Here is a 24,755-nt window from a genome sequence, read left to right on the forward strand (position 1 = left end):
CTGTCCACTGTGTCCCGTGTTTGTCTTCTGAGGAGGTCGGTGCGGTTTTTCGCTGTGGCGCGTTGGAACTGTTGATCAATGAGTCTAGCGCCATATCCTGTTCTCATGAGGGCACCCCCCAGCGTCCGGAGGTACAACCTCAAACAGACCATTGTCCGCAGCAAACTACCCAGCCTTCAGGAGAACAGTGACCAAGACACCACACAACCCTGCCACAGCAACCTCTGCAAGACGTGCCGGATCATCGACACAGATGCCATCATCTCACATGAGAACACCATCCACCAGGTACACGGTACATACTCTTGCAACTCGGCCAACGTTGTCTACCTGATACGCTGCAAGAAAGGATGTCCCGAGGCATGGTACATTGGGGAAACTATGCAGACGCTGCGACAACGGATGAATGAACACCGCTCGACAATCACCAGGCAAGACTGTTCTCTTCCTGTTGGGGAGCACTTCAGCGGTCACGGGCATTCGGCCTCTGATATTCGGGTAAGCGTTCTCCAAGGCGGCCTTCGCGACACACGACAGCGCAGAGTCGCTGAGCAGAAACTGATAGCCAAGTTCCGCACACACACGGACGGCCTCAACCGGGATATTGGGTTCATGTCACACTATTTGTAACGCCCACAGTTGCGTGGACCTGCAGAGTTTCACTGGCTGTCTTGTCTGGAGACAATACACATCTTTTTAGCCTGTCTTGATGCTCTCTCCACTCCCATTGTTTTGTTTCTTAAAGACTTGATTAGTTGTAAGTATTCGCATTCCAACCATTATTCATGTAAATTGAGTCTGTGTCTTTATAAACTCTGTTTGTGAACAGAATTCCCACTCACCTGAAGAAGGGGCTTAGAGCTTCGAAAGCTTGTGTGGCTTTTGCTACCAAATAAACCTGTTGGACTTTAACCTGGTGTTGTTAAACTTCGTACTGTGTTTACCCCAGTCCAACGTCGGCATCTCCACACCAAATTGCAAAGCCATACACAAGAACTGCACCATGCTTGTAACAAAAAAGAACTCAAACTTTATTTGATTCATAGCAGTTATTTGGCAAAGGAAAAATATATTCCTTTCCTTTCATAAATTGCAAAAGATTTGTCAAGCAACACAAGAATTTTCGTATTGAGTACAGGCTTTGAAAAAGTCAAAATAATATTTCTAAGTGAACAAGAATAGATTCTGATTCACGTTTTAGTAAGCCTTCATGCCACTCTATACCTGTGGCAATCACTACACATCCTACTTGCTTTGCCTGGAGTTAACTTTCAATATTTTAAATTCTGCAGGTTTCATGTCAAAAAGAAACATCTTACAATAAAAATAGCAACCTTTGAGTCTTTATTACATCCACAACCTATGTCATAACTGTAAATGTGCCTTGGGACCATAACAACAAATTTGCACACAGCAAGGACTCATAAACAGCAATCAGGTAACTGGCTGGATAATATGTTCTAATTATGTTGAGAAATTATGAGAACATGTGCAGAACACTTCTGCTATTCTTTGAAAAGCGCCATGAGATGTCCAGTGGGGGGGTGAAGAAAGGGCTGCAGTTTAACATCTCATCAAACAGTGACACCTCTGTTAATGCAACACTCCATCAAAACTGCTTGGGATTGTCAGCCTGCATTATGGGCTCAGTCTGGAGTGGGGCTTGAACTCCCTTCCGCCTGCCTCACAGCTCAGTTCTACCGGTGAACCGTTACAGACACCTATTGTCAGGCCAGCTTGAATAATTTATGTGAATACTTGGAGTCTGATTTCCCCCAGGATATAAAATAATATGTGTGGTTTAATAATCAAAACTAGAAATTGCACTCGGAAAATGATTTAACACGTTGCACAAAGATTTTCTTTATTATTACAGCGTATTTAATCAGGTAACAGAGCATGTATCTCTGTTCAGGCCCTCAGTGTATATCCCTGCTGCAATAGACATTTGAACTTAACTATCTGTTTTGATATCCCTAGGGATATAATCCAATTCTAGAAGCTAAGAACCTTGGTGGAAAGTGTAATGTACCTTTTATTTTGTCAGATCACAAAAAGATTTGGGAGTACGATGTCAAGTGGAGCAAGGTCTAATGACCATTAATGTGTCTGGCTTGACAGAAAATGGAAAGTGTGCTGCTATCAGATTAAGTTGATTTCCAGTTTGGTGACTAGCCGGTGTATGATGTTTCATTTACTGGAGTTGAGATCATTGAGGAAAAAGATGACTGCCGATTGCAAGAGGTGCCAGGGACTGCTTCTTTGTGAATTAGTGATGATTCAGCACTGGTGGAAATACATAGATAGGGGTAACAACACTTAAACAGACCATAGGATGTCACCAATTTGTCTTTGTATTTAGCCTCCACATGAACAATAGTCTTATTCATTTTGACTTGCCCTGTTCCAATATCCCATCGACCAACTCTCCTTCATCCACCTATCCAATCTTAACTTGAATGTTGACATAATTTCTGTCTCATATACCAACCTGGAAAGCAAATTACACAACATCATAACTCGACAGTGAGAGGAAATAGACTCTTGGAGGAAACCTTAGAAAAATTCCTTCTTATGCTATGTGAGTGGCACAGTGGTTAGCACTGCTGCCTCACAGCGCCAAGGACCCGGGTTCAATTCATGCTTCGGGTCACTGTCTGCGTGGAGTTTGCACATTCTCCCCATGTCTGCGTGGGTTTCCTCCAGGTGCTCCGGTTTCCTCCCACAGTCCGAAGATGTGCGGGTTAGGTTAATTGGCCATGCTAAATTGACCCTGGTGTCAGGGGGATTAGCAGGGTATAGGGAATAGGGCCTGAGTGGGACTGTGGTCGGTGCAGACTCGATGGGCCGAATGGCCTCCTTCTGCACTGTAGGGATTTATGATTCTATGAATGGAGATGAGACTGGAAGTGTCAAATGTTTCACTGCCCAAAATGCAGCCGACTTCCATGCACATGTTCAGATACTTTCACGTGGGATATTAGATAGTGTCAGTAAGGATGTAATACCAAATGATTCACAAAACATGAGCGAGCTGGAAGAATGGGCAGAGTAAGCATGTTCAACCTTTCCAGCAGACACCAAGAAGAAAGTTACCTTAGCAGACTCTTCATACTTTAATGTAACTCCTACCCAAAATTCTATTGCTACTAACAGTGCTCCTCAGCATTGTGTGTGATAGATAATTATGAAAATAGGAACTGCATTGCATGTAGTGACTGTGGTTACTTCCTATCATGGTGAGGTGAGGAAAGGGGCAAGAGAAAGGGAGGTAAAAACAGGGAAAAGGAGAAGAGGATAGGTTTGATTGTTCTGGGAGGGAAGAAGCTGAAAGTGGCACTTTTTGGGAGCAGAACTAATGTGGGAGAAGTTATGATTGGGTCTTTGGGAGGAGAGGTGCCAGAAAGACTCCTTTTCATTGGGGCAATGATGAGTGGGGGGAGAGGGGTGGGGGAGGGAGGGGAAGAGATTGGTGGAAGAATAAAGAAGTAGAAAGGATGCTTTGGAGTGATAGGAAAGAACCATGCCAATATTATCTAGCAAGAACGGGGGGATTTGGAGAACAATGGAACTCTCATCGTGAACTGGGGGATTTGGAGAACAATGGAACTCTGTAAACAGTTTAGTGATTTAATGGTGGTGAATTTGAACTAAACCCACCCTGATAAATGTTGTACTGAGTGCTGTGAAAAATGGCAGTCTGACTTAAAACCTGTCCCATTCATGGCAAGCGGGTTAGATTAAGATTATCCCTGAAAAAACTATCAGCTACAAAATGTCTCAGATTAGAAATTCGGCAAATTTAAACTTCGTAGAAGTTTACTATGTTTTCTTCATCATGTTACCAGATTCTCTTGGAAATGAAAATGGAACATAGAACATAGAACATTACAGCGCAGTACAGGCCCTTCGGCCCTCGATGTTGCGCCGACCAGTGGAACCAATCTAAAGCCCCTCTAATCTACACTATTCCAATATCATCCATATGTTTATCCAATAACCATTTGAATGCTCTTAATGTTGACGAGTCCACTACTGCTACAGGCAGGGCATTCCACACCCTTACTACTCTCTGAGTAAAGAACCTACCTTTAACATCTGTCCAATATCTCTCACCCCTCAATTTAAAGCTATGTCCCCTCATGCTAGCCAATACCATCCGAGGAAAAAAGCTCTCACTATCCACCCTATCTAATCCTCTGATCATCTTGTATGCCTATATTAAGTCACCTCTTAACCTTCTTCTCTCTAACGAAAACAACCTCAAGCTCCTCAGCCTTTCCTCATACGATTTTCCCACCATACCAGGCAACATCCTGGTAAATCTCCTCTGCACCCTTTCCAACACTTTCACATCTTTCCTATAATACAGCGACCAGAACTGTACGCAATACTCCAAATGCGGCCGCACCAGAGTTTTGTACAGTTGCAGCATAACCTCCTGGCTCCGAAACTCAATCCCTCTACCAATAAAAGCTAACACACCATACACCTTCTTAACAACCCTATCAACCTGGGTGCCAACTTTCAGGGATCTATGCACATGGACACCCAGATCCCTCTGTTCATCCACACTACCAAGTATCTTACCATTAGCCCAGTACTCTGTATTCCTGTTACTCCTTCCAAAGTGAATCACCTCACACTTTTGCGCATTAAGCTCCATTTGCCACCTCTCAGCCCAGCTCTGCAGCCTATCTATGTCCCTCTGTAACCTGCCACTTCCCTCCGCACTGTCTACAACTCCACCGACTTTAGTGTCATCTGCAAACTTAATATCTTTGTATCATCTGCAAACTTAGCAACAATGCCTTCAGTTCCTTCTTCCAAATCATTAATGTATATTGTGAAAAGTTGTGGTCCCAGCACCGACCCCTGAGGCACACCACTAGTCACCGGCTGCCATCCTGAAAAGGACCCCTTTATCCCCACTCTCTGCCTTCTGCCAGTCAGCCAATCCTCTATCTATGCCAGGATCTTACCCTTAACACTATGGGCACTTAACTTATTTAACAGTCTCCTATGCGGCACCTTGTCAAAGGTCTTCTGGAAATCTAAATAAATCACGTCCACTGGTTCTCCTTTATCTAACTTCCTTGTTACCTCCTCAAAGAATTCTAACAGATTTGTCAGACATGACCTCCCCTTGACAAAGCCATGCTGACTCAGTCCTATTTTATCATGCACTTCCAAGTACTCCGTGATCTCATCTTTAATAATGGACTCTAAAATCTTGCCAATGACCAAAGTCAAGATAACCGGCTGATAATTTCCCGTCTGCTGCCTCCCTCCCTTCTTAAACAGTGGTGTTACATTAACTACTTTTCAGTCCTCTGGGACCCTCCCTACCTCCAGTGATTCCTGAAAGATCACTACCAATGCCTCCACAATTTCCTCAGCTATCTCTTTTAGAACCCTGGGGTGTAGTTCATCTGGTCTAGGTGATTTAGCAACATTCAGACTTTTCAGTTTCCCCAGAACCTTCTCATTAGTGATGGCCACTACACTCACCTGTGTCCCCTGACTCTCCTGGAGCTCTGGCATCCCACTGGTGACTTCCACCGTGAAGACTGATGCAAAGTAACTCTTCAGTTCCTCTGTCATTTCTTTGTTTCCTATTATTCCTTCTCCAGCATCATTTTCCAGTGGTCCAATGTCTATTTTTGCCTCTCTCTTACCTTTCATATATTGAAAAAAACTCTTCCTATCTTCTTTTATATTACTAGCTAGCCTACACTCATATTCCATCTTCTCCCCCTTATTGCTTTTTTAGTTGTCCTCTGCTCACTTTTAAAGGCTTCCCGATCCTCTGGTTTCCCACTAATCCTCGCCACTTTGTATGCTTTCCCTTTGCTTTTATGATGTCCTTGACTTCCCTCATCAGCCATGGATGCCTCGTCCTCCCCTTAGCATGTTTCCACCTCCTTGGGATGAATTTCTGTTGTGCCTCCCGAATAGCCCCTAAAACTTCTGTCATTGCTATTCCACTGTCTCCCCGGCTCCCTTTCCAATCAACTCTGGCCAGCTCCTCCCTCATGTCTTTGTAGTTACCTTTATTTAATTGTAATACTGTTACATCTGATTCCAGCTTCTCCCTCTCAAACTGCAAGGTAAATTCTATCATATTGTGGTCACTGCTCTCTTAACGTTCCTTCATCTTAAGTTCCCTAATCAAGTCTGCCTCATTACACATCACCAAATCCAGAATTGCCTGTTCCCTAGTAGGCTCTGTCACAAGCTGCTCCAAAAACCATCTCTTGGACATTCCACAAATTTCTTTTCTTGGGATCCACTCCCTCCCTAACTTTATAAAAGCAAATTACCATGGATGCTGGAATCTGAAACCAAAAGAGAAAACGCTGGAACATCTCAGCAGATCTGGCAGCATCTGCAAGGAGAGAAAAAAACTGACGTTTTGAGTCCAAATGACCCTTTGCAAAGCTGAAAAAATAAAGCCAAAGCTTATCAAGATCACCTACCGCTTTCCCTGCAGCCTTATTATACAATAATAATGAAATTTTGATTATTCTGGAATATTCGAAAATGCACAAAACATGTTTCCTTGATGCAAGCAAAGCCATGACAGATCTCTTTGCAGTTCAAGCTACAAGCTTATGTAATTACATGCTTTCTTATATCATGTGCTTAGAATCAAGGTGTTTCTTTGGTTTTATGTTTTCTGTGGAGCTATGTAAGCTCTTTTTGAAACTATTGTTCAGCTTAATCTAATTTACTATGTGCAGAATTGTTGCAAATCTTCAATTAGAGGAAAGTGCACGTGATACTACATGCAGGAGAAGGTTCTCTGAGGAGAAGCAGTAATGCTACATGATCGTAAGGCTAAGAATTGAGGAATATGATACATTGGGACAACTGATATTCATCAAGAAAGAAAGATCCCATCACAAAACAGCTAAAGGGACTGGAGCAAGAAATTTAGGTATAAACACAGCCTGTCAGTCTCAAAGTGTTGTTCCAATCAGCATAAAATTGATAGAATTGTTCCCCTCTCTTTCTACCCATCAGATGATGGCAACAGGTGTCTTATTTTAATTGTCACTTGCCAATTCAGTGTATTTAACTGTTTAAATGCTGTAACTGTAAAAGATGCACACAGACAGGTTATCTTGTAAGTTTTAAAAGAAAGGGGAGTAGTACTTGTTCTACTTAACACACAAGATAAATAAAAAGGCTCCCAGTCACACTTACACATGCATTCAAGTGCTCATGCACACACACACACACACACACACACGCACACACGCACATGCAGAAGTAAGTTACGAAGTGGAAGGATAGCTTAAATTATTTAGGAGTACAAAAAAGTCAACTGAATGGATCCCATAGACCGATGACTTAAATGGTTTCAGATTGGGTTCAATGGTCTTCCCAAATGCAAAGTTGAGATGACTGAAAGATGTTGACAGATGATTTCTGATTTTCTTCAGGTGTCAGCAGCTGCTGTGTAGATGTTTAAGATGTTGTCTGCAATGTGTGGCTAGGTGCACGCTTGCAAGATGGCTGGAGAGAGTGCACACTGGGGATCTTTCCAGTCTCAATCTGACTGGCCTATTTTTTTTTTAAAAAGCAACTTCTGAAACACAAAGAGGCCTAGTTGTCTCTACTCATGATCTCTTTTCACAAACTGGCCAGTTACCCAAATATGGTCACAATGGTTTGTTTGAAGTCCATTGTTTAAAAATGATTAGATTATGGCCAATGGAGTTCCAGTCTCATCCGGGATCCATCGTCCAAAGTGATTGAGTCCCATACTTTGTTCCATACCCAGGCTGGCTACGTCTGGATGTTTTGTGAATGGTTCAGCAGCTGACTCATTCACACGTCTCTAAGTTGATTAAGTCTTTGTGGTATACTGCAAGATAGCCCAGCTCCTTTCTGATGGCTTTACAATTTGTAGGAGCTGTTGTTTAAGTCACTTAAAATGTTTTGTTCAGTCATTTTAAGATTATCCAATGGTTTCAGCCCACTCAATAAATGTAGTTTTATGTTATAAAACATGATTTTGCACAGTATTTTTGAGCTAATGGAAATAAGAGAAAGAATGAAAGCTTTCAGTCGCAACTGTGCACAGTGTGGAAATAGATTTTGGTTAAAATGGCTTCATTGTCATACATTTTATCAGGGACAGCTGGCATGAACTAAATACAGAAAAGCTAGGGGCACACTAAAGATCAGTCAGTTTCTGTAAATTGAAAAGGTAAGTATTTGGGATGTATAACCTTTTATCATAACTGAAGACTGATAACATTATATTAGAAAAAATAGAACAAAAATGTTGGAGCAGGAGAATCAGCAAATGTGCTGAGACACCACAGCCAAGCATTACCTTGTTGGTCCCTCACCATCAAGTGCCACCTATTTACCAATACCCTGGTCACCAGTATTCAGTTTGGTTCTATGAACACCATTTGTCTCCACTCTTTCACAGCCTTGATCCAGAAGAAAGGTAAAGTAGTTGCCCTTGACTTTAATTGAGCATTTGACTGAATGCCACCAGTAAAACTGAAGTCAATAGTGGTTAAAGGGAGTTACAATTGGCACAATAAAAAAAGCAAGTCATCTCAGCCCCAAGACATCAATGCAAGAGTTCCTCAAGAAAGCATTCTTGGCTCCAAACATCTTCAGCTACCTCATCAGGCCCTTCCCTTTATGATAAAGTCAGGAGTGGAAATGTTTGCTGATGATTCCAGTGTTAAAAACCTTCTTCACAAATCCTCCCATAATGAAGCAGCACTCGACACATGGAACAAGACTTGGATGGCATCCTGCTTTGGGCTGATAATCAATTGGCAACATTTGTGCTACATACATTCCACAGAATGACCATGTCAAGCACAAGAAAGCTTAACCATCTCCGTTTAATCTTCAACATCATCATTATTAGCAAGATCCTGGCCAACAAGTTGGGCGGCACGGTAACACAGTGGTTAGCACTGCTGCTTCGCAGCTCCAGGGACCTGGGTTCGATTCCCAGCTTGGGTCACTGTCTGTGTGGAGTTTGCACATTCTCCTCATGTCTGCGAGGGTTTCCTCCGGGTGCTCCAGTTTCCTCCCACAGTCCAAAGATGTGCGGGTTAAATTGATTGGCCATGATAAAAATTGCCCTCAGTGTCCTGAGATGCGTAGGTTAGAGGGATTAGTGGGTAAATATGTAGGGATATGGGGGTAGGGCCTGGGTGGGTTTGTGGTCGGTGCAGACTCAATGGGCCGAATGGCCTCTTTCTGTACTGTAGGGTTTCTATGATTTCTATGATCAATATCTTCAATATTGACCAGAGGCTGATCAGGACTATCCATGTCAACACTGGGGTAGAGTAACTATACATCTGATCCCTTAAAACTGCTAAACCTCATGTCAAGGTGTGGTGTGATACTCACCATCCACTTGGTTCCGTGCAGCTACGTCACTATACAAGAATCTCAACATGATCTACACAAAGGAATTCACTTCAGTGGTGGCCTGCACTGAGCTCAGTGTGTGGAGATGCCGGCGTTGGACTGGGGTAAACACATAGTAAGAAGTTTAACAACACCAGGTTAAAGTCCAACAGGTTTATTTTTTTAGCAAAAGCCACAAGCTTTCGGAGCCTTAAGCTCCTCCTTCAGGTGAGTGGGAATTCTGATCACAAACAATGCATATGAAGACACAAACTCAATTTACAGAATAATGGTTGGAATGCGAATACTTGCAACGAATCAAGTCTTAAAGGTACAAACAATGTGAGTGGAGAGAGCATTAAGACAGGTTAAAGAGATGTGTATTGTCTCCAGACAGGACAGCCAGTGAAGTTTAAGGCGCCGAAAGCTTATGGTTTTTGCTACCAAATAAACCTGTTGGACTTTAACCTGGTGTTGTTAAACTTCTTACTGAGCTCAGTGTGCCAGCCCTCCATCATTACCACACTGTAACTGCAGCATGTATCACACAACAACAGCTCAACTGGGAAATGTTGTAACATCCTGTCTGAAAAAGGGTAAAAGATGATAAAACATGCAGAACTGATGGAAGATAAAGTTCACTATGTTGCCAAGGATCAGTGTGCCGGACAAATCAAATTCTGAAAGGTAGATAGTGGGAATAAATATGCTAATCCATTTAAGAAGAAGCACAGCTTAATTTGTGTCAGGATGTTTGTGGTTATTAGAGGCTGAGATTTTGTGTCGGTGATATTAATTCCTGGAAGTAACAGGGACGAATAGAAAAGAAACTAATTCCAGGAAGCCGGTGGAGCAACATCTTGGTTTACCAACAAGTTGGACAACTAAGTGGCAGTGACAGGTTTGCAACGTTATTCCTCAGAAAATGAGTTTTCAAAGCCAGTCGGAGCTTATTTTTGTTCATTCATGTGATGTGGCTCGACTGATGTTTGTTGCCCATCCCTAATTGTCCTTGAAAAACAAAACTGAAAATGTAAAAATGTGTGCCGGATTATTTTCTATTGGCACCAAAAGATAACTCACCACCACCCACTGCTGCCCAGCCCACCTCCCTCCCACCCCCCCGCCCCCCAACTGACTCTCCCACCACCCTCCCCACCCTACCCCAAGAATATCTGCTCCTTGTACAACATAAGCTTTGGTGCAGAATAGGACAGGGAAAATGATTGTCCACCATTCTTCTAAACACAAACATATCTTGCAGCCCCCACTCGCGGGAAAAAAAATCACTTTATGGGGGTGATTCTCCCATCCCACTGCGCTAATTCTTTAGTGCAGCGGGCCAGGAGAATCCCAAAGCGGGTTATGCGTCTGATTCGCGCATGCATTCCCACCATGATAGCGTCTCCCAGCGTCGGATTTCTGGCAGTGTCTGCTCCATGCTGGAAATTAGTGGGGAGGCGGGTAAGTATTGAAAGCCTTATTTTAATATCATTTAAATGCTATTAGCAGGCCCGGGACTGAAGTCTCCAGGCCCGCTAGCATCTCGCTCCCCACCAGGAGTATTTCACTCCAGCGGGGTTTAGAGTAGCTCCCCACCTTCGGGGAACTAGTGGCCCAATCCTGCTGGAGTGAAGGAGGGGCATTCGGGGGCTCCCCAGGAGGTCCGGCAGCAGGCGGAAGTTGCTCCCTGGGCATTGGCATCTGTGAAGTGCCAGCCTGTGCCTCCTGGCACTGCCAATGGGCAAAGTGCCAATGCCCATCGGGCAATGCTAAGGGGGTGAGGCATATGGGGAGGTGGGGTCTGATGGAGCAGGGACTGTAGGGGAGGGGCTTAGGGGGCGATCGGTGGGGAGTCCCGCTGCCGCTCTGAATAGGGATCAGTAGAGGAAGGAGGGAGGTCAGTGATCGGAGTGGGTTGGGGAGGGCGGAGTCAGCCAGGGGTGGCAGTCAGCCTGTTACGGAGGTCAGGACTGTGGGGTGAGGGGGTTACTGTCGGGGGGGGGGGGGGGAGGATTCATTGGGGGACGCTGGAGATCGCGGCAGGTCCAGGGGGGGCTCGGGGCTGGCCCGGGAATGGTCGGGGGACCAACAATCGGACCGTTGCGGGGGGTGGAGGGCCAGCATTGTGAGAATCGCGGGGTTGGCCAGCAATCGGGAGGCCATCAGTGTTGGGCCACTGCGCATGCACCGATCTGGGCACTGACAGATTGGCACATACACAGAGGCCCGCTCAGTGCGCTGATTTCAGCCTATTCTTGGAATAGGCCCCATCCCCTGAAATTTAATGATATTCACGCTGGTGGCCTCTGCAGTGCACAGAGTGTGGGAGATTCTTCTCTGAACTCCCACTGAAAAAATCAATGTGATTTACTCCAATTTTCACGTGAATTCGACACTTAAAATTTTTTGGGGGAGAATTCCGGCCTATATTTCTTAAAGTACACCTTTACCCTTTGCAATGCCCTACTGTTGAAAGAGCTATTCTCCTATATTTCTTTATATTTAAAAAATAAAATCTAACCCTGTTATCAGAAACCTTTCTTTGTTGTCTGTACTGCCTTAAAAGAACAACACTTTCCGAAGCAATTTAATTTTCCATTGAGATGCATTGAAATGCATTTTTATGCTTTTGCTATGCCACTGAGAATACCTGATATAAATAGATACCTTCACGTTCTCAAGAATGTTAGATGAGGCATAGTGTTTGACAGCTGAGACATTCATTACTCATGAATAACCCCATGGATTTGAAGTTTCTCACCACTGAGAGAAAGTAGGTATTGAAAATAATGAAAAAAAGTAAAATGTTCATACACACAGTTCAGAGCTACTGATGTAAAAACATTATTATTCAGACTATGATTCCCATAGGTGTTTAATTTCACTGCAGTGTCGGGCATTTTAGATTTTTTTTTTAGCCTCTTTCTCAGTGGAATGAGTAAGGATACAATCAAATATATTTATGAAATAAATTCAGATGACCTACATGGCATCAACAACTCAAAAGCATGAGTTCAAATGATGGATAAGATTCGCAAATTACTATCTAGCCGGGATTGTGTGCAAGAGGCAGAGAATGAAAAAAAAAATATTTTGTCATTTCATAAGACAGTCCAAGTAGCTGTAATTCTCAAAGTTGCACCTTGGGTGACCAATCTTCAAGCTTTTATTTAGTGACTTGCAGTGGTCTGCAAATGGTTGAAGATGAGTCACCATCGTTTTGCTCCAGCTCCCAGCAAAAAATTAAGCCCAGCTTTTAAACAACCTATCAGATGAATGAATGCTATAAGGATAAAATTATGGAGATTATTTTTTTAAGTGTATTCCTCTGTTAACACTCTTAAATTTATCTTCTACTATTTCATTTCCTAGGTGACTTTTAAAGCAACAAAATACTCTGTCTCTCCGGATCTCAGATTTGTTCTTCTTGCATATGACGTCAAACAGGTACACCAATGATTCCACGATATATATATATGCTTTTAAATATGAGGGAAATGTTTTATCTGCGGATGTTGCAAGTGCATTTTATAATATCTCGATACCAGTATACTTATTGGAATATTTCCAGATTCTAGTTTGATTGTTTTGGCTGTGATCCCAAAAGTAAGGACCTGAATTTGACTGTATGTTGGATACTTTCTTTGGTGCAAACCTAATTTATCCCCTGCTGCTCCAGTAAATGGAGTTCTTGCTCCAGTTCCAAATTCATTTGTTAGGTTTTTCAAACTCTATAAATAGTAGTGCTGGAGAAAACAAATATGATTGAAATAGGGAAAATAGAAATTATTAACGGACATGAATTTCACACTCTAGTGTAAATGCATGTGCTTATGCTGATGACAGATCTTTTCTCCAGTGCTTTAGAAGTGATTTGAAGATTTTCTCTCTCTAATACTGTTCTGTTGCTACATTTGTTTCCGCTTTGAACTTGGATTGAGTTTTATTTGGTGCCCACTGTGAAGTGTTGACAAAAGAGTAAAGGCTAAAGTTGTACAAAGTCCTGGTGCAATCCAGATCTGGACCGGTTTATTATAGATGGTATAGTCTGTAATACTGTTGTGAGGGATTTTCTGGACTCCCAACAGCATGTTTCTCGTGGTGGGAGACAGCACGTCTCATGCCACTGGGAAACTCTTTGTCGCAGAAGGCTGTGGAGGCCAGGTCATTGAGTGTCTTTAAGACAGAGATAGATAGGTTCTTGATTAATAAGGGGATCAGGGGTTATGGGGAAAAGGCAGGAGAATGGGAATGAGAAAAATATCAGCCATGATTGAATGGTGGAGCAGACTCGATGGGCCGAGTGGCCTAATTCTGCTCCTATGTCTTATGGTCTTCAACCCATGGGCGGGTGCACCATCAGCGGGGCCAGAAGATCCCACCAGTGTGAACAGCCAGAGAACAGCCAGAGAATTCTGGCTGTGTGTTTAAATAATAGAAAATTACAGGAGTACACCCCGGAAAATTTAGGCAAGATTTCTCCAATATCCCAGTGTCGACAACGGATGATTGGGAAAACTCGAGAGACACTGGATAAACAGTGCAAATGCTATTCCAAAGAACATTGGGCGAAATCTTACCAAAAAATGGCAGTGTTATTTTTGGTGAGAAAATGGGTGTGTTTCTCTCCAGAGAAACTGATCGGTTTTCTCTCAGATTCTATCACACTCTACCAAAAAGTGTTAAGAGAGTGTGATTCACGCCGTCATACAGGAGGGCGGTGCCTAAACACGTTGGCAAAACCCGGCTGCTGAGAGATCAAGATGCCATCTTTAATGGTGCCCTGAGCAGTATTGCAATAAACCTGCAATCATTGGCCCTTCTCCCCTTCTCCCCCCCCCACCCCCGCACTCGTCAGCCCTTTCTCTTCCCCTCGCAATCATCAGCCGCTTCTCTCTCACCCGCCCTCTCCCCCCAACTAAATGATCATCAATGGCGTCCCCTGCTCATCAGACTGCTCCCAGCCCACAACCATATCTGCATGAATCCTCGCCGCACCCCCATGAGGCTCCCACTGGGAGCCACCGTTTGGCACAGGTTGGCATTGCCAGGGTGGCATGGTGACAACCTGGCAGTGCCAACCTATGCCAAGAGGCAGTGCCAGTGGATATTGCCAGGGCACTGCTTGGCCATGTTCCTTGTCCCGTGGGGGCAATACTCACCTTTATGCACCTGGGGAGACTTCCATGACAGGTTCATATCTGTGTGAATCTGTTGTAACCCGTGCTGACGTGATGTCACCGACGAGGGCTGGGGAATATCTGAAATCGTGTTCTTGCCGGAGAGAAAACGACTTCCGTATCTTGAGCCCCACAGCAACCTCGCAGGTAGCGAACATGGGCTCAAGATACCACCCATTACTTTGTTATCAGTGATTTTCTTTTCCATATTTCAGCTGTTACTGTTCAAATTCTCACCACCGCATCCAATTTATTGTTTATCACTATTCATGCAATGTTATTAAAGCTATTAGCACTGAAAGGATACTTAAGGCACTCTGTATTGAGGAGAAAACTGAGAGTGAACCCTTAGGATTTCCATCAATCTCCTTCTCATGAAAAATGTATTTCCATAGTGTGGAGACTCCTTGCAGTAAATAAATCAATCCAAACAGCTTGTATTAATCTGCCAATTGAAAGTTAAATAGGAAGCAGTCCTAGTGCAAATGCAGCAAAACATGGACAATATCCAGGCTTGGGCTGACAAGTGGCAAGCAACATTCATGCCAAACAAGTGCCAAGCAATGACCACCTTCAACAAAAGAGGATCTAACCATTGCCCCTTGACATTCAATCGCTGAAACCCTCACTATCAACATCCTGGAGGGTATATTGACCAGAAACTGAACTGGACTAGCCATATAAAGCCTGTGGCTATAAGAATAGGTCAGAGGCTAGGAATCCTATGGTGACTAACTCATCTCCCGACTCTCACCATCTACAAGGCACAGGTCAGGAGTGTGATTCCATACTCTCCACTTGCCCAGATGAATGCGACTCCGACAACATTCAAGAAACCTGATGCCATGCAGAACAAAGCAGTCTGCTTGATTGACATTCCATCCACAAAAAATTTCACTCTCTTCACCAACATGCAGTGGCAGCAGTGTGTACCATCTACGAGACGCACTGAAAGAACTCACATACACTCCTTAGACAGCACCTTCCAAACCCATCACCACTACTATCTAGAAGGCCAGGGACAGCAGATACATGGGGACACCATCACCTGGAAGTTTTCCTTCATGCCACACATCATTCTTATTTGAAAATATGTTGCCATTCCTTCAATGCTGCTGGGTCAAATCTTGGAACTCCATCTCAAACAGTATTATGGATGTACTTATACCTCGTAGACTGCAGCGGTTTAATGAGGCAGCACACCACCATCTTCTCGAGGACAATTAGGGATAGGCAATAAATACTGGCCGAGCAAATGATGCCCACAGCCAATGAATAAAAACAAAAGTAGCTTCCCCAAAAAGTTTACATTTGCCAAAAGGTATTACTCGGTGGCTGGATGAAATAACAGATATTCGTAAAGGCTGAGTTTAGCGTCCAGCAGGATTGGTCCACCAAAAGAGCAGCAACTGCTGCTGAATCTTTGCACTTTCAGTTGGTGAAACCAATGGAATACGGAGCATCTCCATGCTTGACTGTTGGTGATATGAGGGGGGCCTGGCACCCTGGCATACCCACTGGGGACTGGAGAGTGCCAAGGGGGCGGAGGCAGAGGGTGGGGCTATCAGGGGGGCAAGGCCTATTGGGGGCGGGGGGGGGACCAATTAATCATTTGTTAAATTGTTGTGTGACAACTCTCTTGAATGCCCACAACACTTACACCGGGGCAAGCACTGCAGTCAAGCCTAAAATCCAGTCTCTAATTTGTACTAATGTGGATGATAATTTTTATTTTTAGAAGTGTTATAAGACCAAAAGACATAGGAGCAGAATTAGGCCCATTGAGTCTGCTCCGCCATTCAATCATGGCTGATATGATTCTCACCCCTATTCTCCTGCCTTTTCCAGTAACCCTTGAACTCCTTATTGATCAAAAACCTATCTATTTCTGTCTTAAAGACAGTCAATGACCTGGCTTCCACAGCCCTCTATGGCAATGAGTTCCACAGATTCACCACCGTCTGGCTGAAGAAATTTCTCCTCATCTCAGTTTTAAAGGCGTGTCTCTTCACTCTGAGGTTGTGTCCTCGAGCTCTAGCCTCTCCCACTAGTGGAAACATCCTCTCCACATCCACTCTATCTAGGCCTCTCAATATTCTGTAAGTTTCAATTAGATCCCCCCTCATCCTTCTAAACTCCATCGAGTATAGACCCAGAGTCCTCAACTGTTTCTCATTTGAAAAACCCTTCATTCTTGGGATCATTCTTGTCAAACTCCTCTGGACCCTTCCAAAGCCAGCACATCCTTCCTTAGGTATGCAGCCCAAAACTGCTCACAATATTCCAAATGAGGTCTGAACAGAGCCTTATACAGTCTCAACAGTACATCCCTGCTCTTGTAGACTAGCCCTCTAGAAATGAACGCTAACGTTAAATTTACCTTCCTAACTGCCACTGAACCTGCATGTTAACTTTAAGAGAGTCCTGAACCAGGACTCCCTAGTCCCTTTGTACTTCAGATTTCCGAAGCCTTTCCCCATTTAGAAAATAGTCTATGCCTCTATTCTTCGACCAAAGTGCATAACCTCACACTTTCCCACATTGTATTCCATCTGCCACTTCTTTGCCCAATCTCCTAGTCTGCCCAAGTCGTTCTGCAGCCTCCCCACTTCTTCAATGCTACCTGTTCCCCTACATATCTTTTGCAAATGTATCTTCCACAAATTTAGCAACCATGCCCTCAGTTCCATCTTCCAGATCATTAATGTATATAGTGAAAAGTTGTGGTCCCAACACTGACCCCTGTGGAACACCACTAGTCACCGATGTTGTGATGTTGCAGATGGTACGTGTCATGCCAAACAAATCCCAAAACAAAACCTGGCAGGCTATCATAACAGTTTTCACTTTATACTTTATTACAAGACGTTATGTGTGCTGAAGTCAGGAGTCAAGAATAGCAATAACAATTTTGGAGATTTTAAATAGTTAGTGAAAACATTTATTAACAAATGAAATGAAAACTTAAACGCTCAAGATGCACAGCTAAAATTAGTTCTACAAACATTCCACCAACAGATTCTTACTTGGATACGCTCACAAATAAACACACTATTTCAGCAACAGTCCTTATATTTAACCTATAAAATTCCGGCAACCTTCCACAAGGCACAACCTTCTGTTGCCAAAGGGAAGGTATTTCACAGGGCTTCTCTCTCACTCACATTTCACTGTAGAAATCCAAGGCTTCAAACTAACTCTGCTTTTCAGAACAAACTGCTGCTTTTCTGAGGGTGGCTGAAGATTGCTTCACTTTCTTGTTACACAATTCTGGGCCAGCACAGCACTCTCTTTAGGATCATAAATGGCCACAGCAGGGCTATCAGTCTCTCTTTACATATTGTTTGTTTCTCTTTCATCTTTAAAACCATGGTTGAACATCTCTCTGAACTTAACTGTCATCAAATTAAAATGATCTTTCATGTTCTCCATTGTCCCTGTTCTTAGGACAAATAAAATGTAATGACCTTTTGAAATTTAATTGTGACCTTTCCTTAAGTTGTAAAATCATAGAAATAATAGAATCCCTACGGTGCAGAAGGAGGCCATTCGGCCCATCAAGTCTGCACCGACAACAATCCCACTTAGGCCCTATTCCCGTAGCCCTACATATTTATCCTGCTAATCGATCTAAGCTACGCATCCCAATACACTAAGGGGCAATTTAGCATGGCCAATGCACCTAACCCACACATCCTAGGACTGTGAGAGGAAACCGGAGCACCCGGAGGAAACCCACGCAGACAAGGGGGGAACATGCAAACTCCACACAGACAGTGACCTGAGCCAGGAATCGAACCCAGGTCCCTGTAGCTGTGAGGCAGCAGTGCTAACCACTGTGCCACCATTGCCGCCCCAAAATCTTTTAATTCCTGTTCTTTTAGTTCCCTTTGATAGTTAACAGCAAAAAATCCAAATCCTCACTTATCTCCTAATGCAAATGTCTACCCACGTTGTGTTTACTTGTACCTCATCTAACTTTCATCATCTCCACCTGAAATCCTTCCTTTTACACTTAGCTCTGATGTTCTCAAGTACACGGGCACTCCGTCCCCAACGTAATTATATCAGTCACAGACACACACACATAGCATTTCCATAGACTAACACAATATCTTCAAAAATATTAAAAAATAAAACTTTAATCAGAAAAGTACCTTATTTAAATTCATAAGTTCCTTGGTATAAAATAACCTTTATCAACATGTTCTGCTGCAGTGAATTCACAAAATTCTCAACAGAATATTTGTGTTGTTCATATGCTTGATCTGTGAACATAAAATTCCAAACAAAGGCAAGAAATCTCTACAATTTCAAAAAAATGACGTATTTATGATTTGAAAATGGAGTGGAAATGGTCTTGTGCTGTTATAAATTCTATTGACTCCAGCAATTCATACATCATAGAACATAGAACAGTACAGCACAGAACAGGCCCTTCAGCCCACGATGTTGTGCCGAGCTTTATCACAGTCCAAAGAAATATCATCAATTAAGTTGTAAAAAATTAATATTATCACGTTTGTGTAACATTATTTCATTTTCACATTGTGGCCCATAAAGGTTTTTTTCATGTATGCTATGAGATTGCTATAGGTTAAATTCAATATGCAAGGAATTAATTCCCAGAGAAATATGACATTTTATTGACTTAGCCAGCACACATATGTCAATGGATGAAGAGCTCAAAGTTCTGAAGTGTTGATTAGCTATCAATAGATGGATCGAACATTCACAGCAGTGTTTACCTATGCAGGTTTCCATAACTTTGAAGCAATCGGAGTCTTTGAACATGATTCAAAGAATAATCTGTCCTTCCTGCTCCTTAGATTCATGTGGAGATGCTGGTGTTGGACTGGGGTGGGCACAGTAAGAAGTCTCACAACATTGGGTTAAAGGCCAGCAGGTTTATTTGGTAGCAGGAGCTTTCAGAGCGCTGCCCCTTCATCAGGTGAGTGGAGATTTGGGTTCACAAACAGGGCATATATAGACACGGACTCAATTTATAAGATATTGGTTGGAATGCCAGTCTTAACAGGTAATCAAGTCTTTACAGGTACAGACAATATGAGTGGAGAGAGGGTTAAGCACAGGTTAAAGAGGTGTGTACTGTCTCAAGCCAGGACAGTTAATAGGGTTTTGCAAGCCCAGGCCAAATGGTGGTGGTTACGCATAGTGTGACATGAATCCAAGATCCCGGTTGAGGCCATCCTCATGCATGAGGAACTTGGCGATCAGTTTCTGCTCGGTGATTCTGTGCTGCTGTGTGTCGTGAAGGCCACCTTGGAGAACGCTTACCCGAAGATCGGAGGCTGAATGCCCTTGACTGCTGATGTGTTCCCCGACAGGAAGGGAACACTCCTGCCTGGCAGGAGTGTCACCTGGGCTTGCAAAAATCCTAACTGTCCTGGCTTGAGACAATTCACACCTCTTTAACCTGTGCTTAACCCTCTCTCCACTCGCATTGTCTGTACCTGTAAAGACTTGATTACCTGTTAAGACTCGCATTCTAACCATTATCTTGCAATTGAGTCTGTGTCTATATATGCCCTGTTTGTGAACCCAACTCTCCACTCACCTGATGAAGGAGCAGCGCTCCGAAAGCTCGTGCTACCAAATAAACCTGTTGGACTGTAACCTGGTGTTGTGAGACAGATTGCAAAGCACCTTTCATGAAGGCAACTTCCTGTTTAAAAAGTAACTCTATTGAATGCTGAACAGTTGTTTGTTCTTCTATACACACTTGTCATACATGGAAGGAACTGGTTTGCAGGGTGACTAATGTGGGTTTTCAGAAGGTAGAAGCAATGTTCCTGTACAACAAAATGCAACAAATACAACAAAATACAAAAATACAACAAATCTTTGCTGATATACTGAATTTTTTTTTTGTTGCAATTATTTGTTTTGTATCCAGTATATTGCTAATCAAAGCAGACAATTTCCATTGTGTTGGATCAAATGAAGTAACTTTCACCTGCAGATCAACATTAGTTCCCCAGCAGGGGCTTTCTTTTTTAACTGAGCCTATTATAAGTATTGCTAAAATTGAAATATAAATCGGTCAAGAGTTATAATGAGTGGATGATGTGCTTCACTGGTTTAGCAGTCAAGTGATGCGGGTAAAAGTTACTTCATTTGATCCAACACAATGGAAACTGTGAAATGTTCATTCTATATTGTAGAATTGCAATAAAATAACCCATCTAGCTCGAGGCATTCAAATGACAAAGATTGTTGTGATTTCTTACATCTCTGAACTGGTTACTGCTTTTTCAGCATATTAGCTGTTCATCCATGGCATTGCTGACAAAGGGTTCAAGAACCTGTTTTCCTATAATGATGTGAGAACAAAGCCATCAAAGACACAGTTGAGTCATTTTTAACTATCAGTTGCTCAATAGTACCTGTGGGAGGCCCGGTTCGTTTCAAGAGCATGTTTTCATTAACAAATTGTCAGTCAACTCTGCCTATTAAACTGGCATCCACACCATTGCAATATTGTGTGGCCCAAAGACAGACCTGGTTGGGCAAAAGGTAGGTCAGGAAATGGAAGTTTCAGTTGTAATGAGGGAGGTGCTTGGCACAGCTGTAGCTCACATTATTCTTGTGGAGCCCTGAGCAATGGTCCTACCAACTTGGCAATCCCTCCGAACTAGTAGCTTGTGACATATCTTGATCCAGTGGAAAGAGGGGTCCAGACGACTGGAGATAGATCCGGATGCAGTTAGTAACCAGGACAGCTTCTGTGTTTTGTCGAGCTCAATGCAACAGTGCTGACCTGCATTCAAGACCATTGGACTTTAGATTGGTCTCATCCATCCAAGTCACAGGAATAAGTTTTTGCATGCCATGGAGCACATATCCCTAAGTTGCTAAACATAATACACCTGATGGTTATGCTCAGTTGGTTGGGTCCACCCATCTAGGTGGTTCACTAGGATGGCTGCTGTCACATACTAACTACTTGGAGTCATAGGTGAGAGCTGAGTGAAGGTGAGGACCAATATAGGATGAGCCACTCAAGAGTGCAGCGAGCCTGTCTGTGAGAGGTACTGTTCTTCCTTTACACCCCAACCTTTCATCAAAAGTTTGGTACTTCAAGACCATCCAGTAACAAAATGATTGCTTCCCCATCAGTGATGAAAAGGTGTATGCACCTTGGCGATGGTGGTGTGATTAAAATTGTGGATACTTAAGAGGTTGCAATTGGAAGAGGGCAGATATTGTGGGAAGCTGGAGGAAATTACAAAGAAGGGATTGCTGAGGCTATGGAGGGATTTGAAAACAAGAATTTTAAAATGGAGGTATTGCTTAACTAGGAGACAAAGATAGGCCAGCGAGCACAAGGTGCTGAGTGAACAGGAATGCATGTAAGATAGGGCATGAGCAGCAAAGCCTTGGATGACCTTCAGTTAAAGCAGGTAGAGTCCCCTACAATCCCATGCAATCCCTACAGAGCAGAAGAAGATAATTCGGCCCAATGTGGCAGACTGGCTGGCATTTATTGGAATAATCAAGGTCGAGTTAACAAATGCATTGATGAAGATTTCAGAAGCAGATGAATTGAGGTGGGAAAGAAGTTGGCAATGTAACAGAGCAGGAAACAGATAGCCTTACCAAAACTGGGATATGTGTTTGGAATCTCATCTGAGTCAAATCTCACAACATAGTTGTGAACAGTCACGTTCTGCCTCAGGGGGAGTGGGATGAAGTCCGTCGCGAGGTGAAGAGCACAAAAAATGGCAGTAGGAAATAAACAAGGCGGTATCAACTCCAGGGTAATTCAGTTGCCACCTTGTTCAACCAAACTCAGGGAATTAAAATTACCTTCAATGCATTTCTACATATTAACCAGATGAGTGCTCATTTATTTTTAGTCTGTTTTGAATGGATGCTGGCAGCTGTTAATGCTGTTTAACTTTGATTGTCCTCTTAAGGCTGTAAAGTGGGGATGTGTTTGAAGTCAGCATATAATCAAGTTAATTACGAGCTAATTACTGCTGATGAGCAAAACCTTTAGATTGGCAGATGTTTGCGCACCTTTGCTTCACCCATCGGAGAGGGGCTTTGTTATTAAGATCAGAGAAACTTATGGAAATACGTGGTTTTAATTTTTTTTCTGTTATGATTTGATATTTTGTAAATAAAATATTCACTTCAATCAGCTGTATAGATTTTCAATTTTAATACTTTAGAGTATAACTATGTTTTGGAACTAAAATGAGGAGAGGAGGGACTTGCTATGATTGATGCGCATATGAAGATATTGAACCAAAACATTTTGTAGGAAGTGGTCAGAAAAGCTCCAGCCAACTTTTCCAAATTGAATTTCATGATTGCAACCTTCTGAGGAGGTCTATTTGAAGGATTTACAAACAGCCAGCTCAAATTAAATAAGAATATACCTGTCACCTAAGAATGATAAAATGTTGCCTGAGCTCATATTACTAATATTGCTTTTCCATTCCAATGTTCTTCCCACACCCTAGTGACGCACGAAGGCAGATTTTCATCAGTTTCCATAGCTAGTTATCCCTGGAACAGGTCACTAACTAGTCTGTCGCCAGAGTCTTATAGCTTGAAGGGCGCCACTCCACATCAAGCATGGCTGACCAGAAGTCTCTCTCACTCTTCCCACCAGCCATTTTCATGTTAAAAGGGTTTGCAGGTTGGCACTCAACCTTTTTTGGCCATCAAATCCTGGAGTGGGACGTGAACCTGGGGCTTCTGGCTCAGAGGCAGGGACGCTACTCATTGTACCACAAGACACCCAATGACACTGTACGATTTCATCAGTGGAAAATTGAACCAATTTCAATAAAGATTAGATGAAATTTGACTGATTGCAGTACATGTCTTATTAAAGTAAAGTAAAAGTTTATTTATTAGTCACAAGTAGGCTTACATTCACACTGAAATGAAGTTACTGTGAAAATCCCCTAATCGCCACATGAAGTTACTGTGAAAATCCCCTAATCACCACATTCTGGCGCCTGTTCGGGTACACTGAGGGAGAATTTAGCATTGCCGATGCACCTAACCAGCACATCTTTGGACTGTAAGAGGAAACTAGAGCACCCAGAGGAAACCCACGCAGACACAGGGAGAATGTGCAAACTCCACATAGACAGTAACCCAAGCCGGGAATCGAACCTGGGTCCCTGGTGCTGTGAGGCAGCAGTGCTAACCACTGTGCCATTCTGCCCTCCCATTATTAGACTTCAGATTGTTGATTAATTATTTTGCTGTTTGTTTAACTGCATGGATATCATAGTTTCTGATTCCATTTTCCTATCAAAGTGACATTTAATGATTCTGCACTCAATTTTGATACTATAGCTTGCACAAGATTCAGAATAAGAGATGCACAAATTGTTCAGTTGACGAAGGGATATTTGAGAATCGCTGAATAAAAAGTGACATTTTGTTGAAGTCCTTTTTTTTCAGCAATACCCAAGTTCTGTAATACCAAATGACTATTTGAAGGGATATTTGTAAGAATATTTCCAATTAAAGGCTGCTCTGTAATCACTTTCAGAAATGTTTAGTGTTTTTACATTTTCTATACATTTCACATGCAAAGATGATCAGGCCACACCTTGGATATTGGCTTCGGAATATTTTAATTTTACAGGGTGAGATTTTCCAGCCACTCACGTGCCCTCCTCCCCCAACCTCACCCCAATGCCCCATAGCTCACCATTGGCAACTGGACAGGATACTAAAAATGTAAAAATCTAAAATCATGCACGTTGATTAAAGAAGAATTGCAGAAGCCTTCTCAATAATGTAAATCTCACCATAGCACATTGTAACAGCCTCTTAGACAATTTTATTTGCATAATTACTACATAATTACTTCTAAATGCATTGGTGGAAAGAATTAGAATATAGTTTTCAAAATCTTGATGCAGCAATTAAACCAAATACGACAAGCATTACATTAACCTGTGATTAACAGTGTTATTGTAAAATGCACATGTCAGTGTCACTGTTCATCCAATACTTTACGTTTTTTCCCCGCATTGAATTATAAATACATTGAAGGCAGGTAGGCAACATGTAACATTATTTGTCTTAAACCATGTATTATATAATTATGCTTCCAAAAATTGTATTATAAATGTATCAGTTATTGAAATTAAATACTGATGAGCATTGTCAGAAAGA

At 42.7% G+C, this 24,755-nt stretch overlaps 1 protein-coding gene across 1 annotated transcript in view; it reads left to right on the top strand.

The window, feature by feature from the left end:
• Positions 1–24,755, top strand: part of dpp10 (dipeptidyl peptidase like 10) — an 837,745-nt gene that overhangs the window by 432,983 nt on the left and 380,007 nt on the right. Inside the window, exon 5 of the mRNA XM_078229163.1 lies at positions 12,775–12,849. Coding sequence (XP_078085289.1) covers positions 12,775–12,849 — 75 coding nt within the window. The remainder of the gene's footprint in view (positions 1–12,774; positions 12,850–24,755) is intronic.

This window comes from Mustelus asterias, chromosome 14, assembly GCF_964213995.1.
Source record: "Mustelus asterias chromosome 14, sMusAst1.hap1.1, whole genome shotgun sequence".
In the NCBI taxonomy this organism is placed as follows: domain Eukaryota; kingdom Metazoa; phylum Chordata; class Chondrichthyes; order Carcharhiniformes; family Triakidae; genus Mustelus; species Mustelus asterias.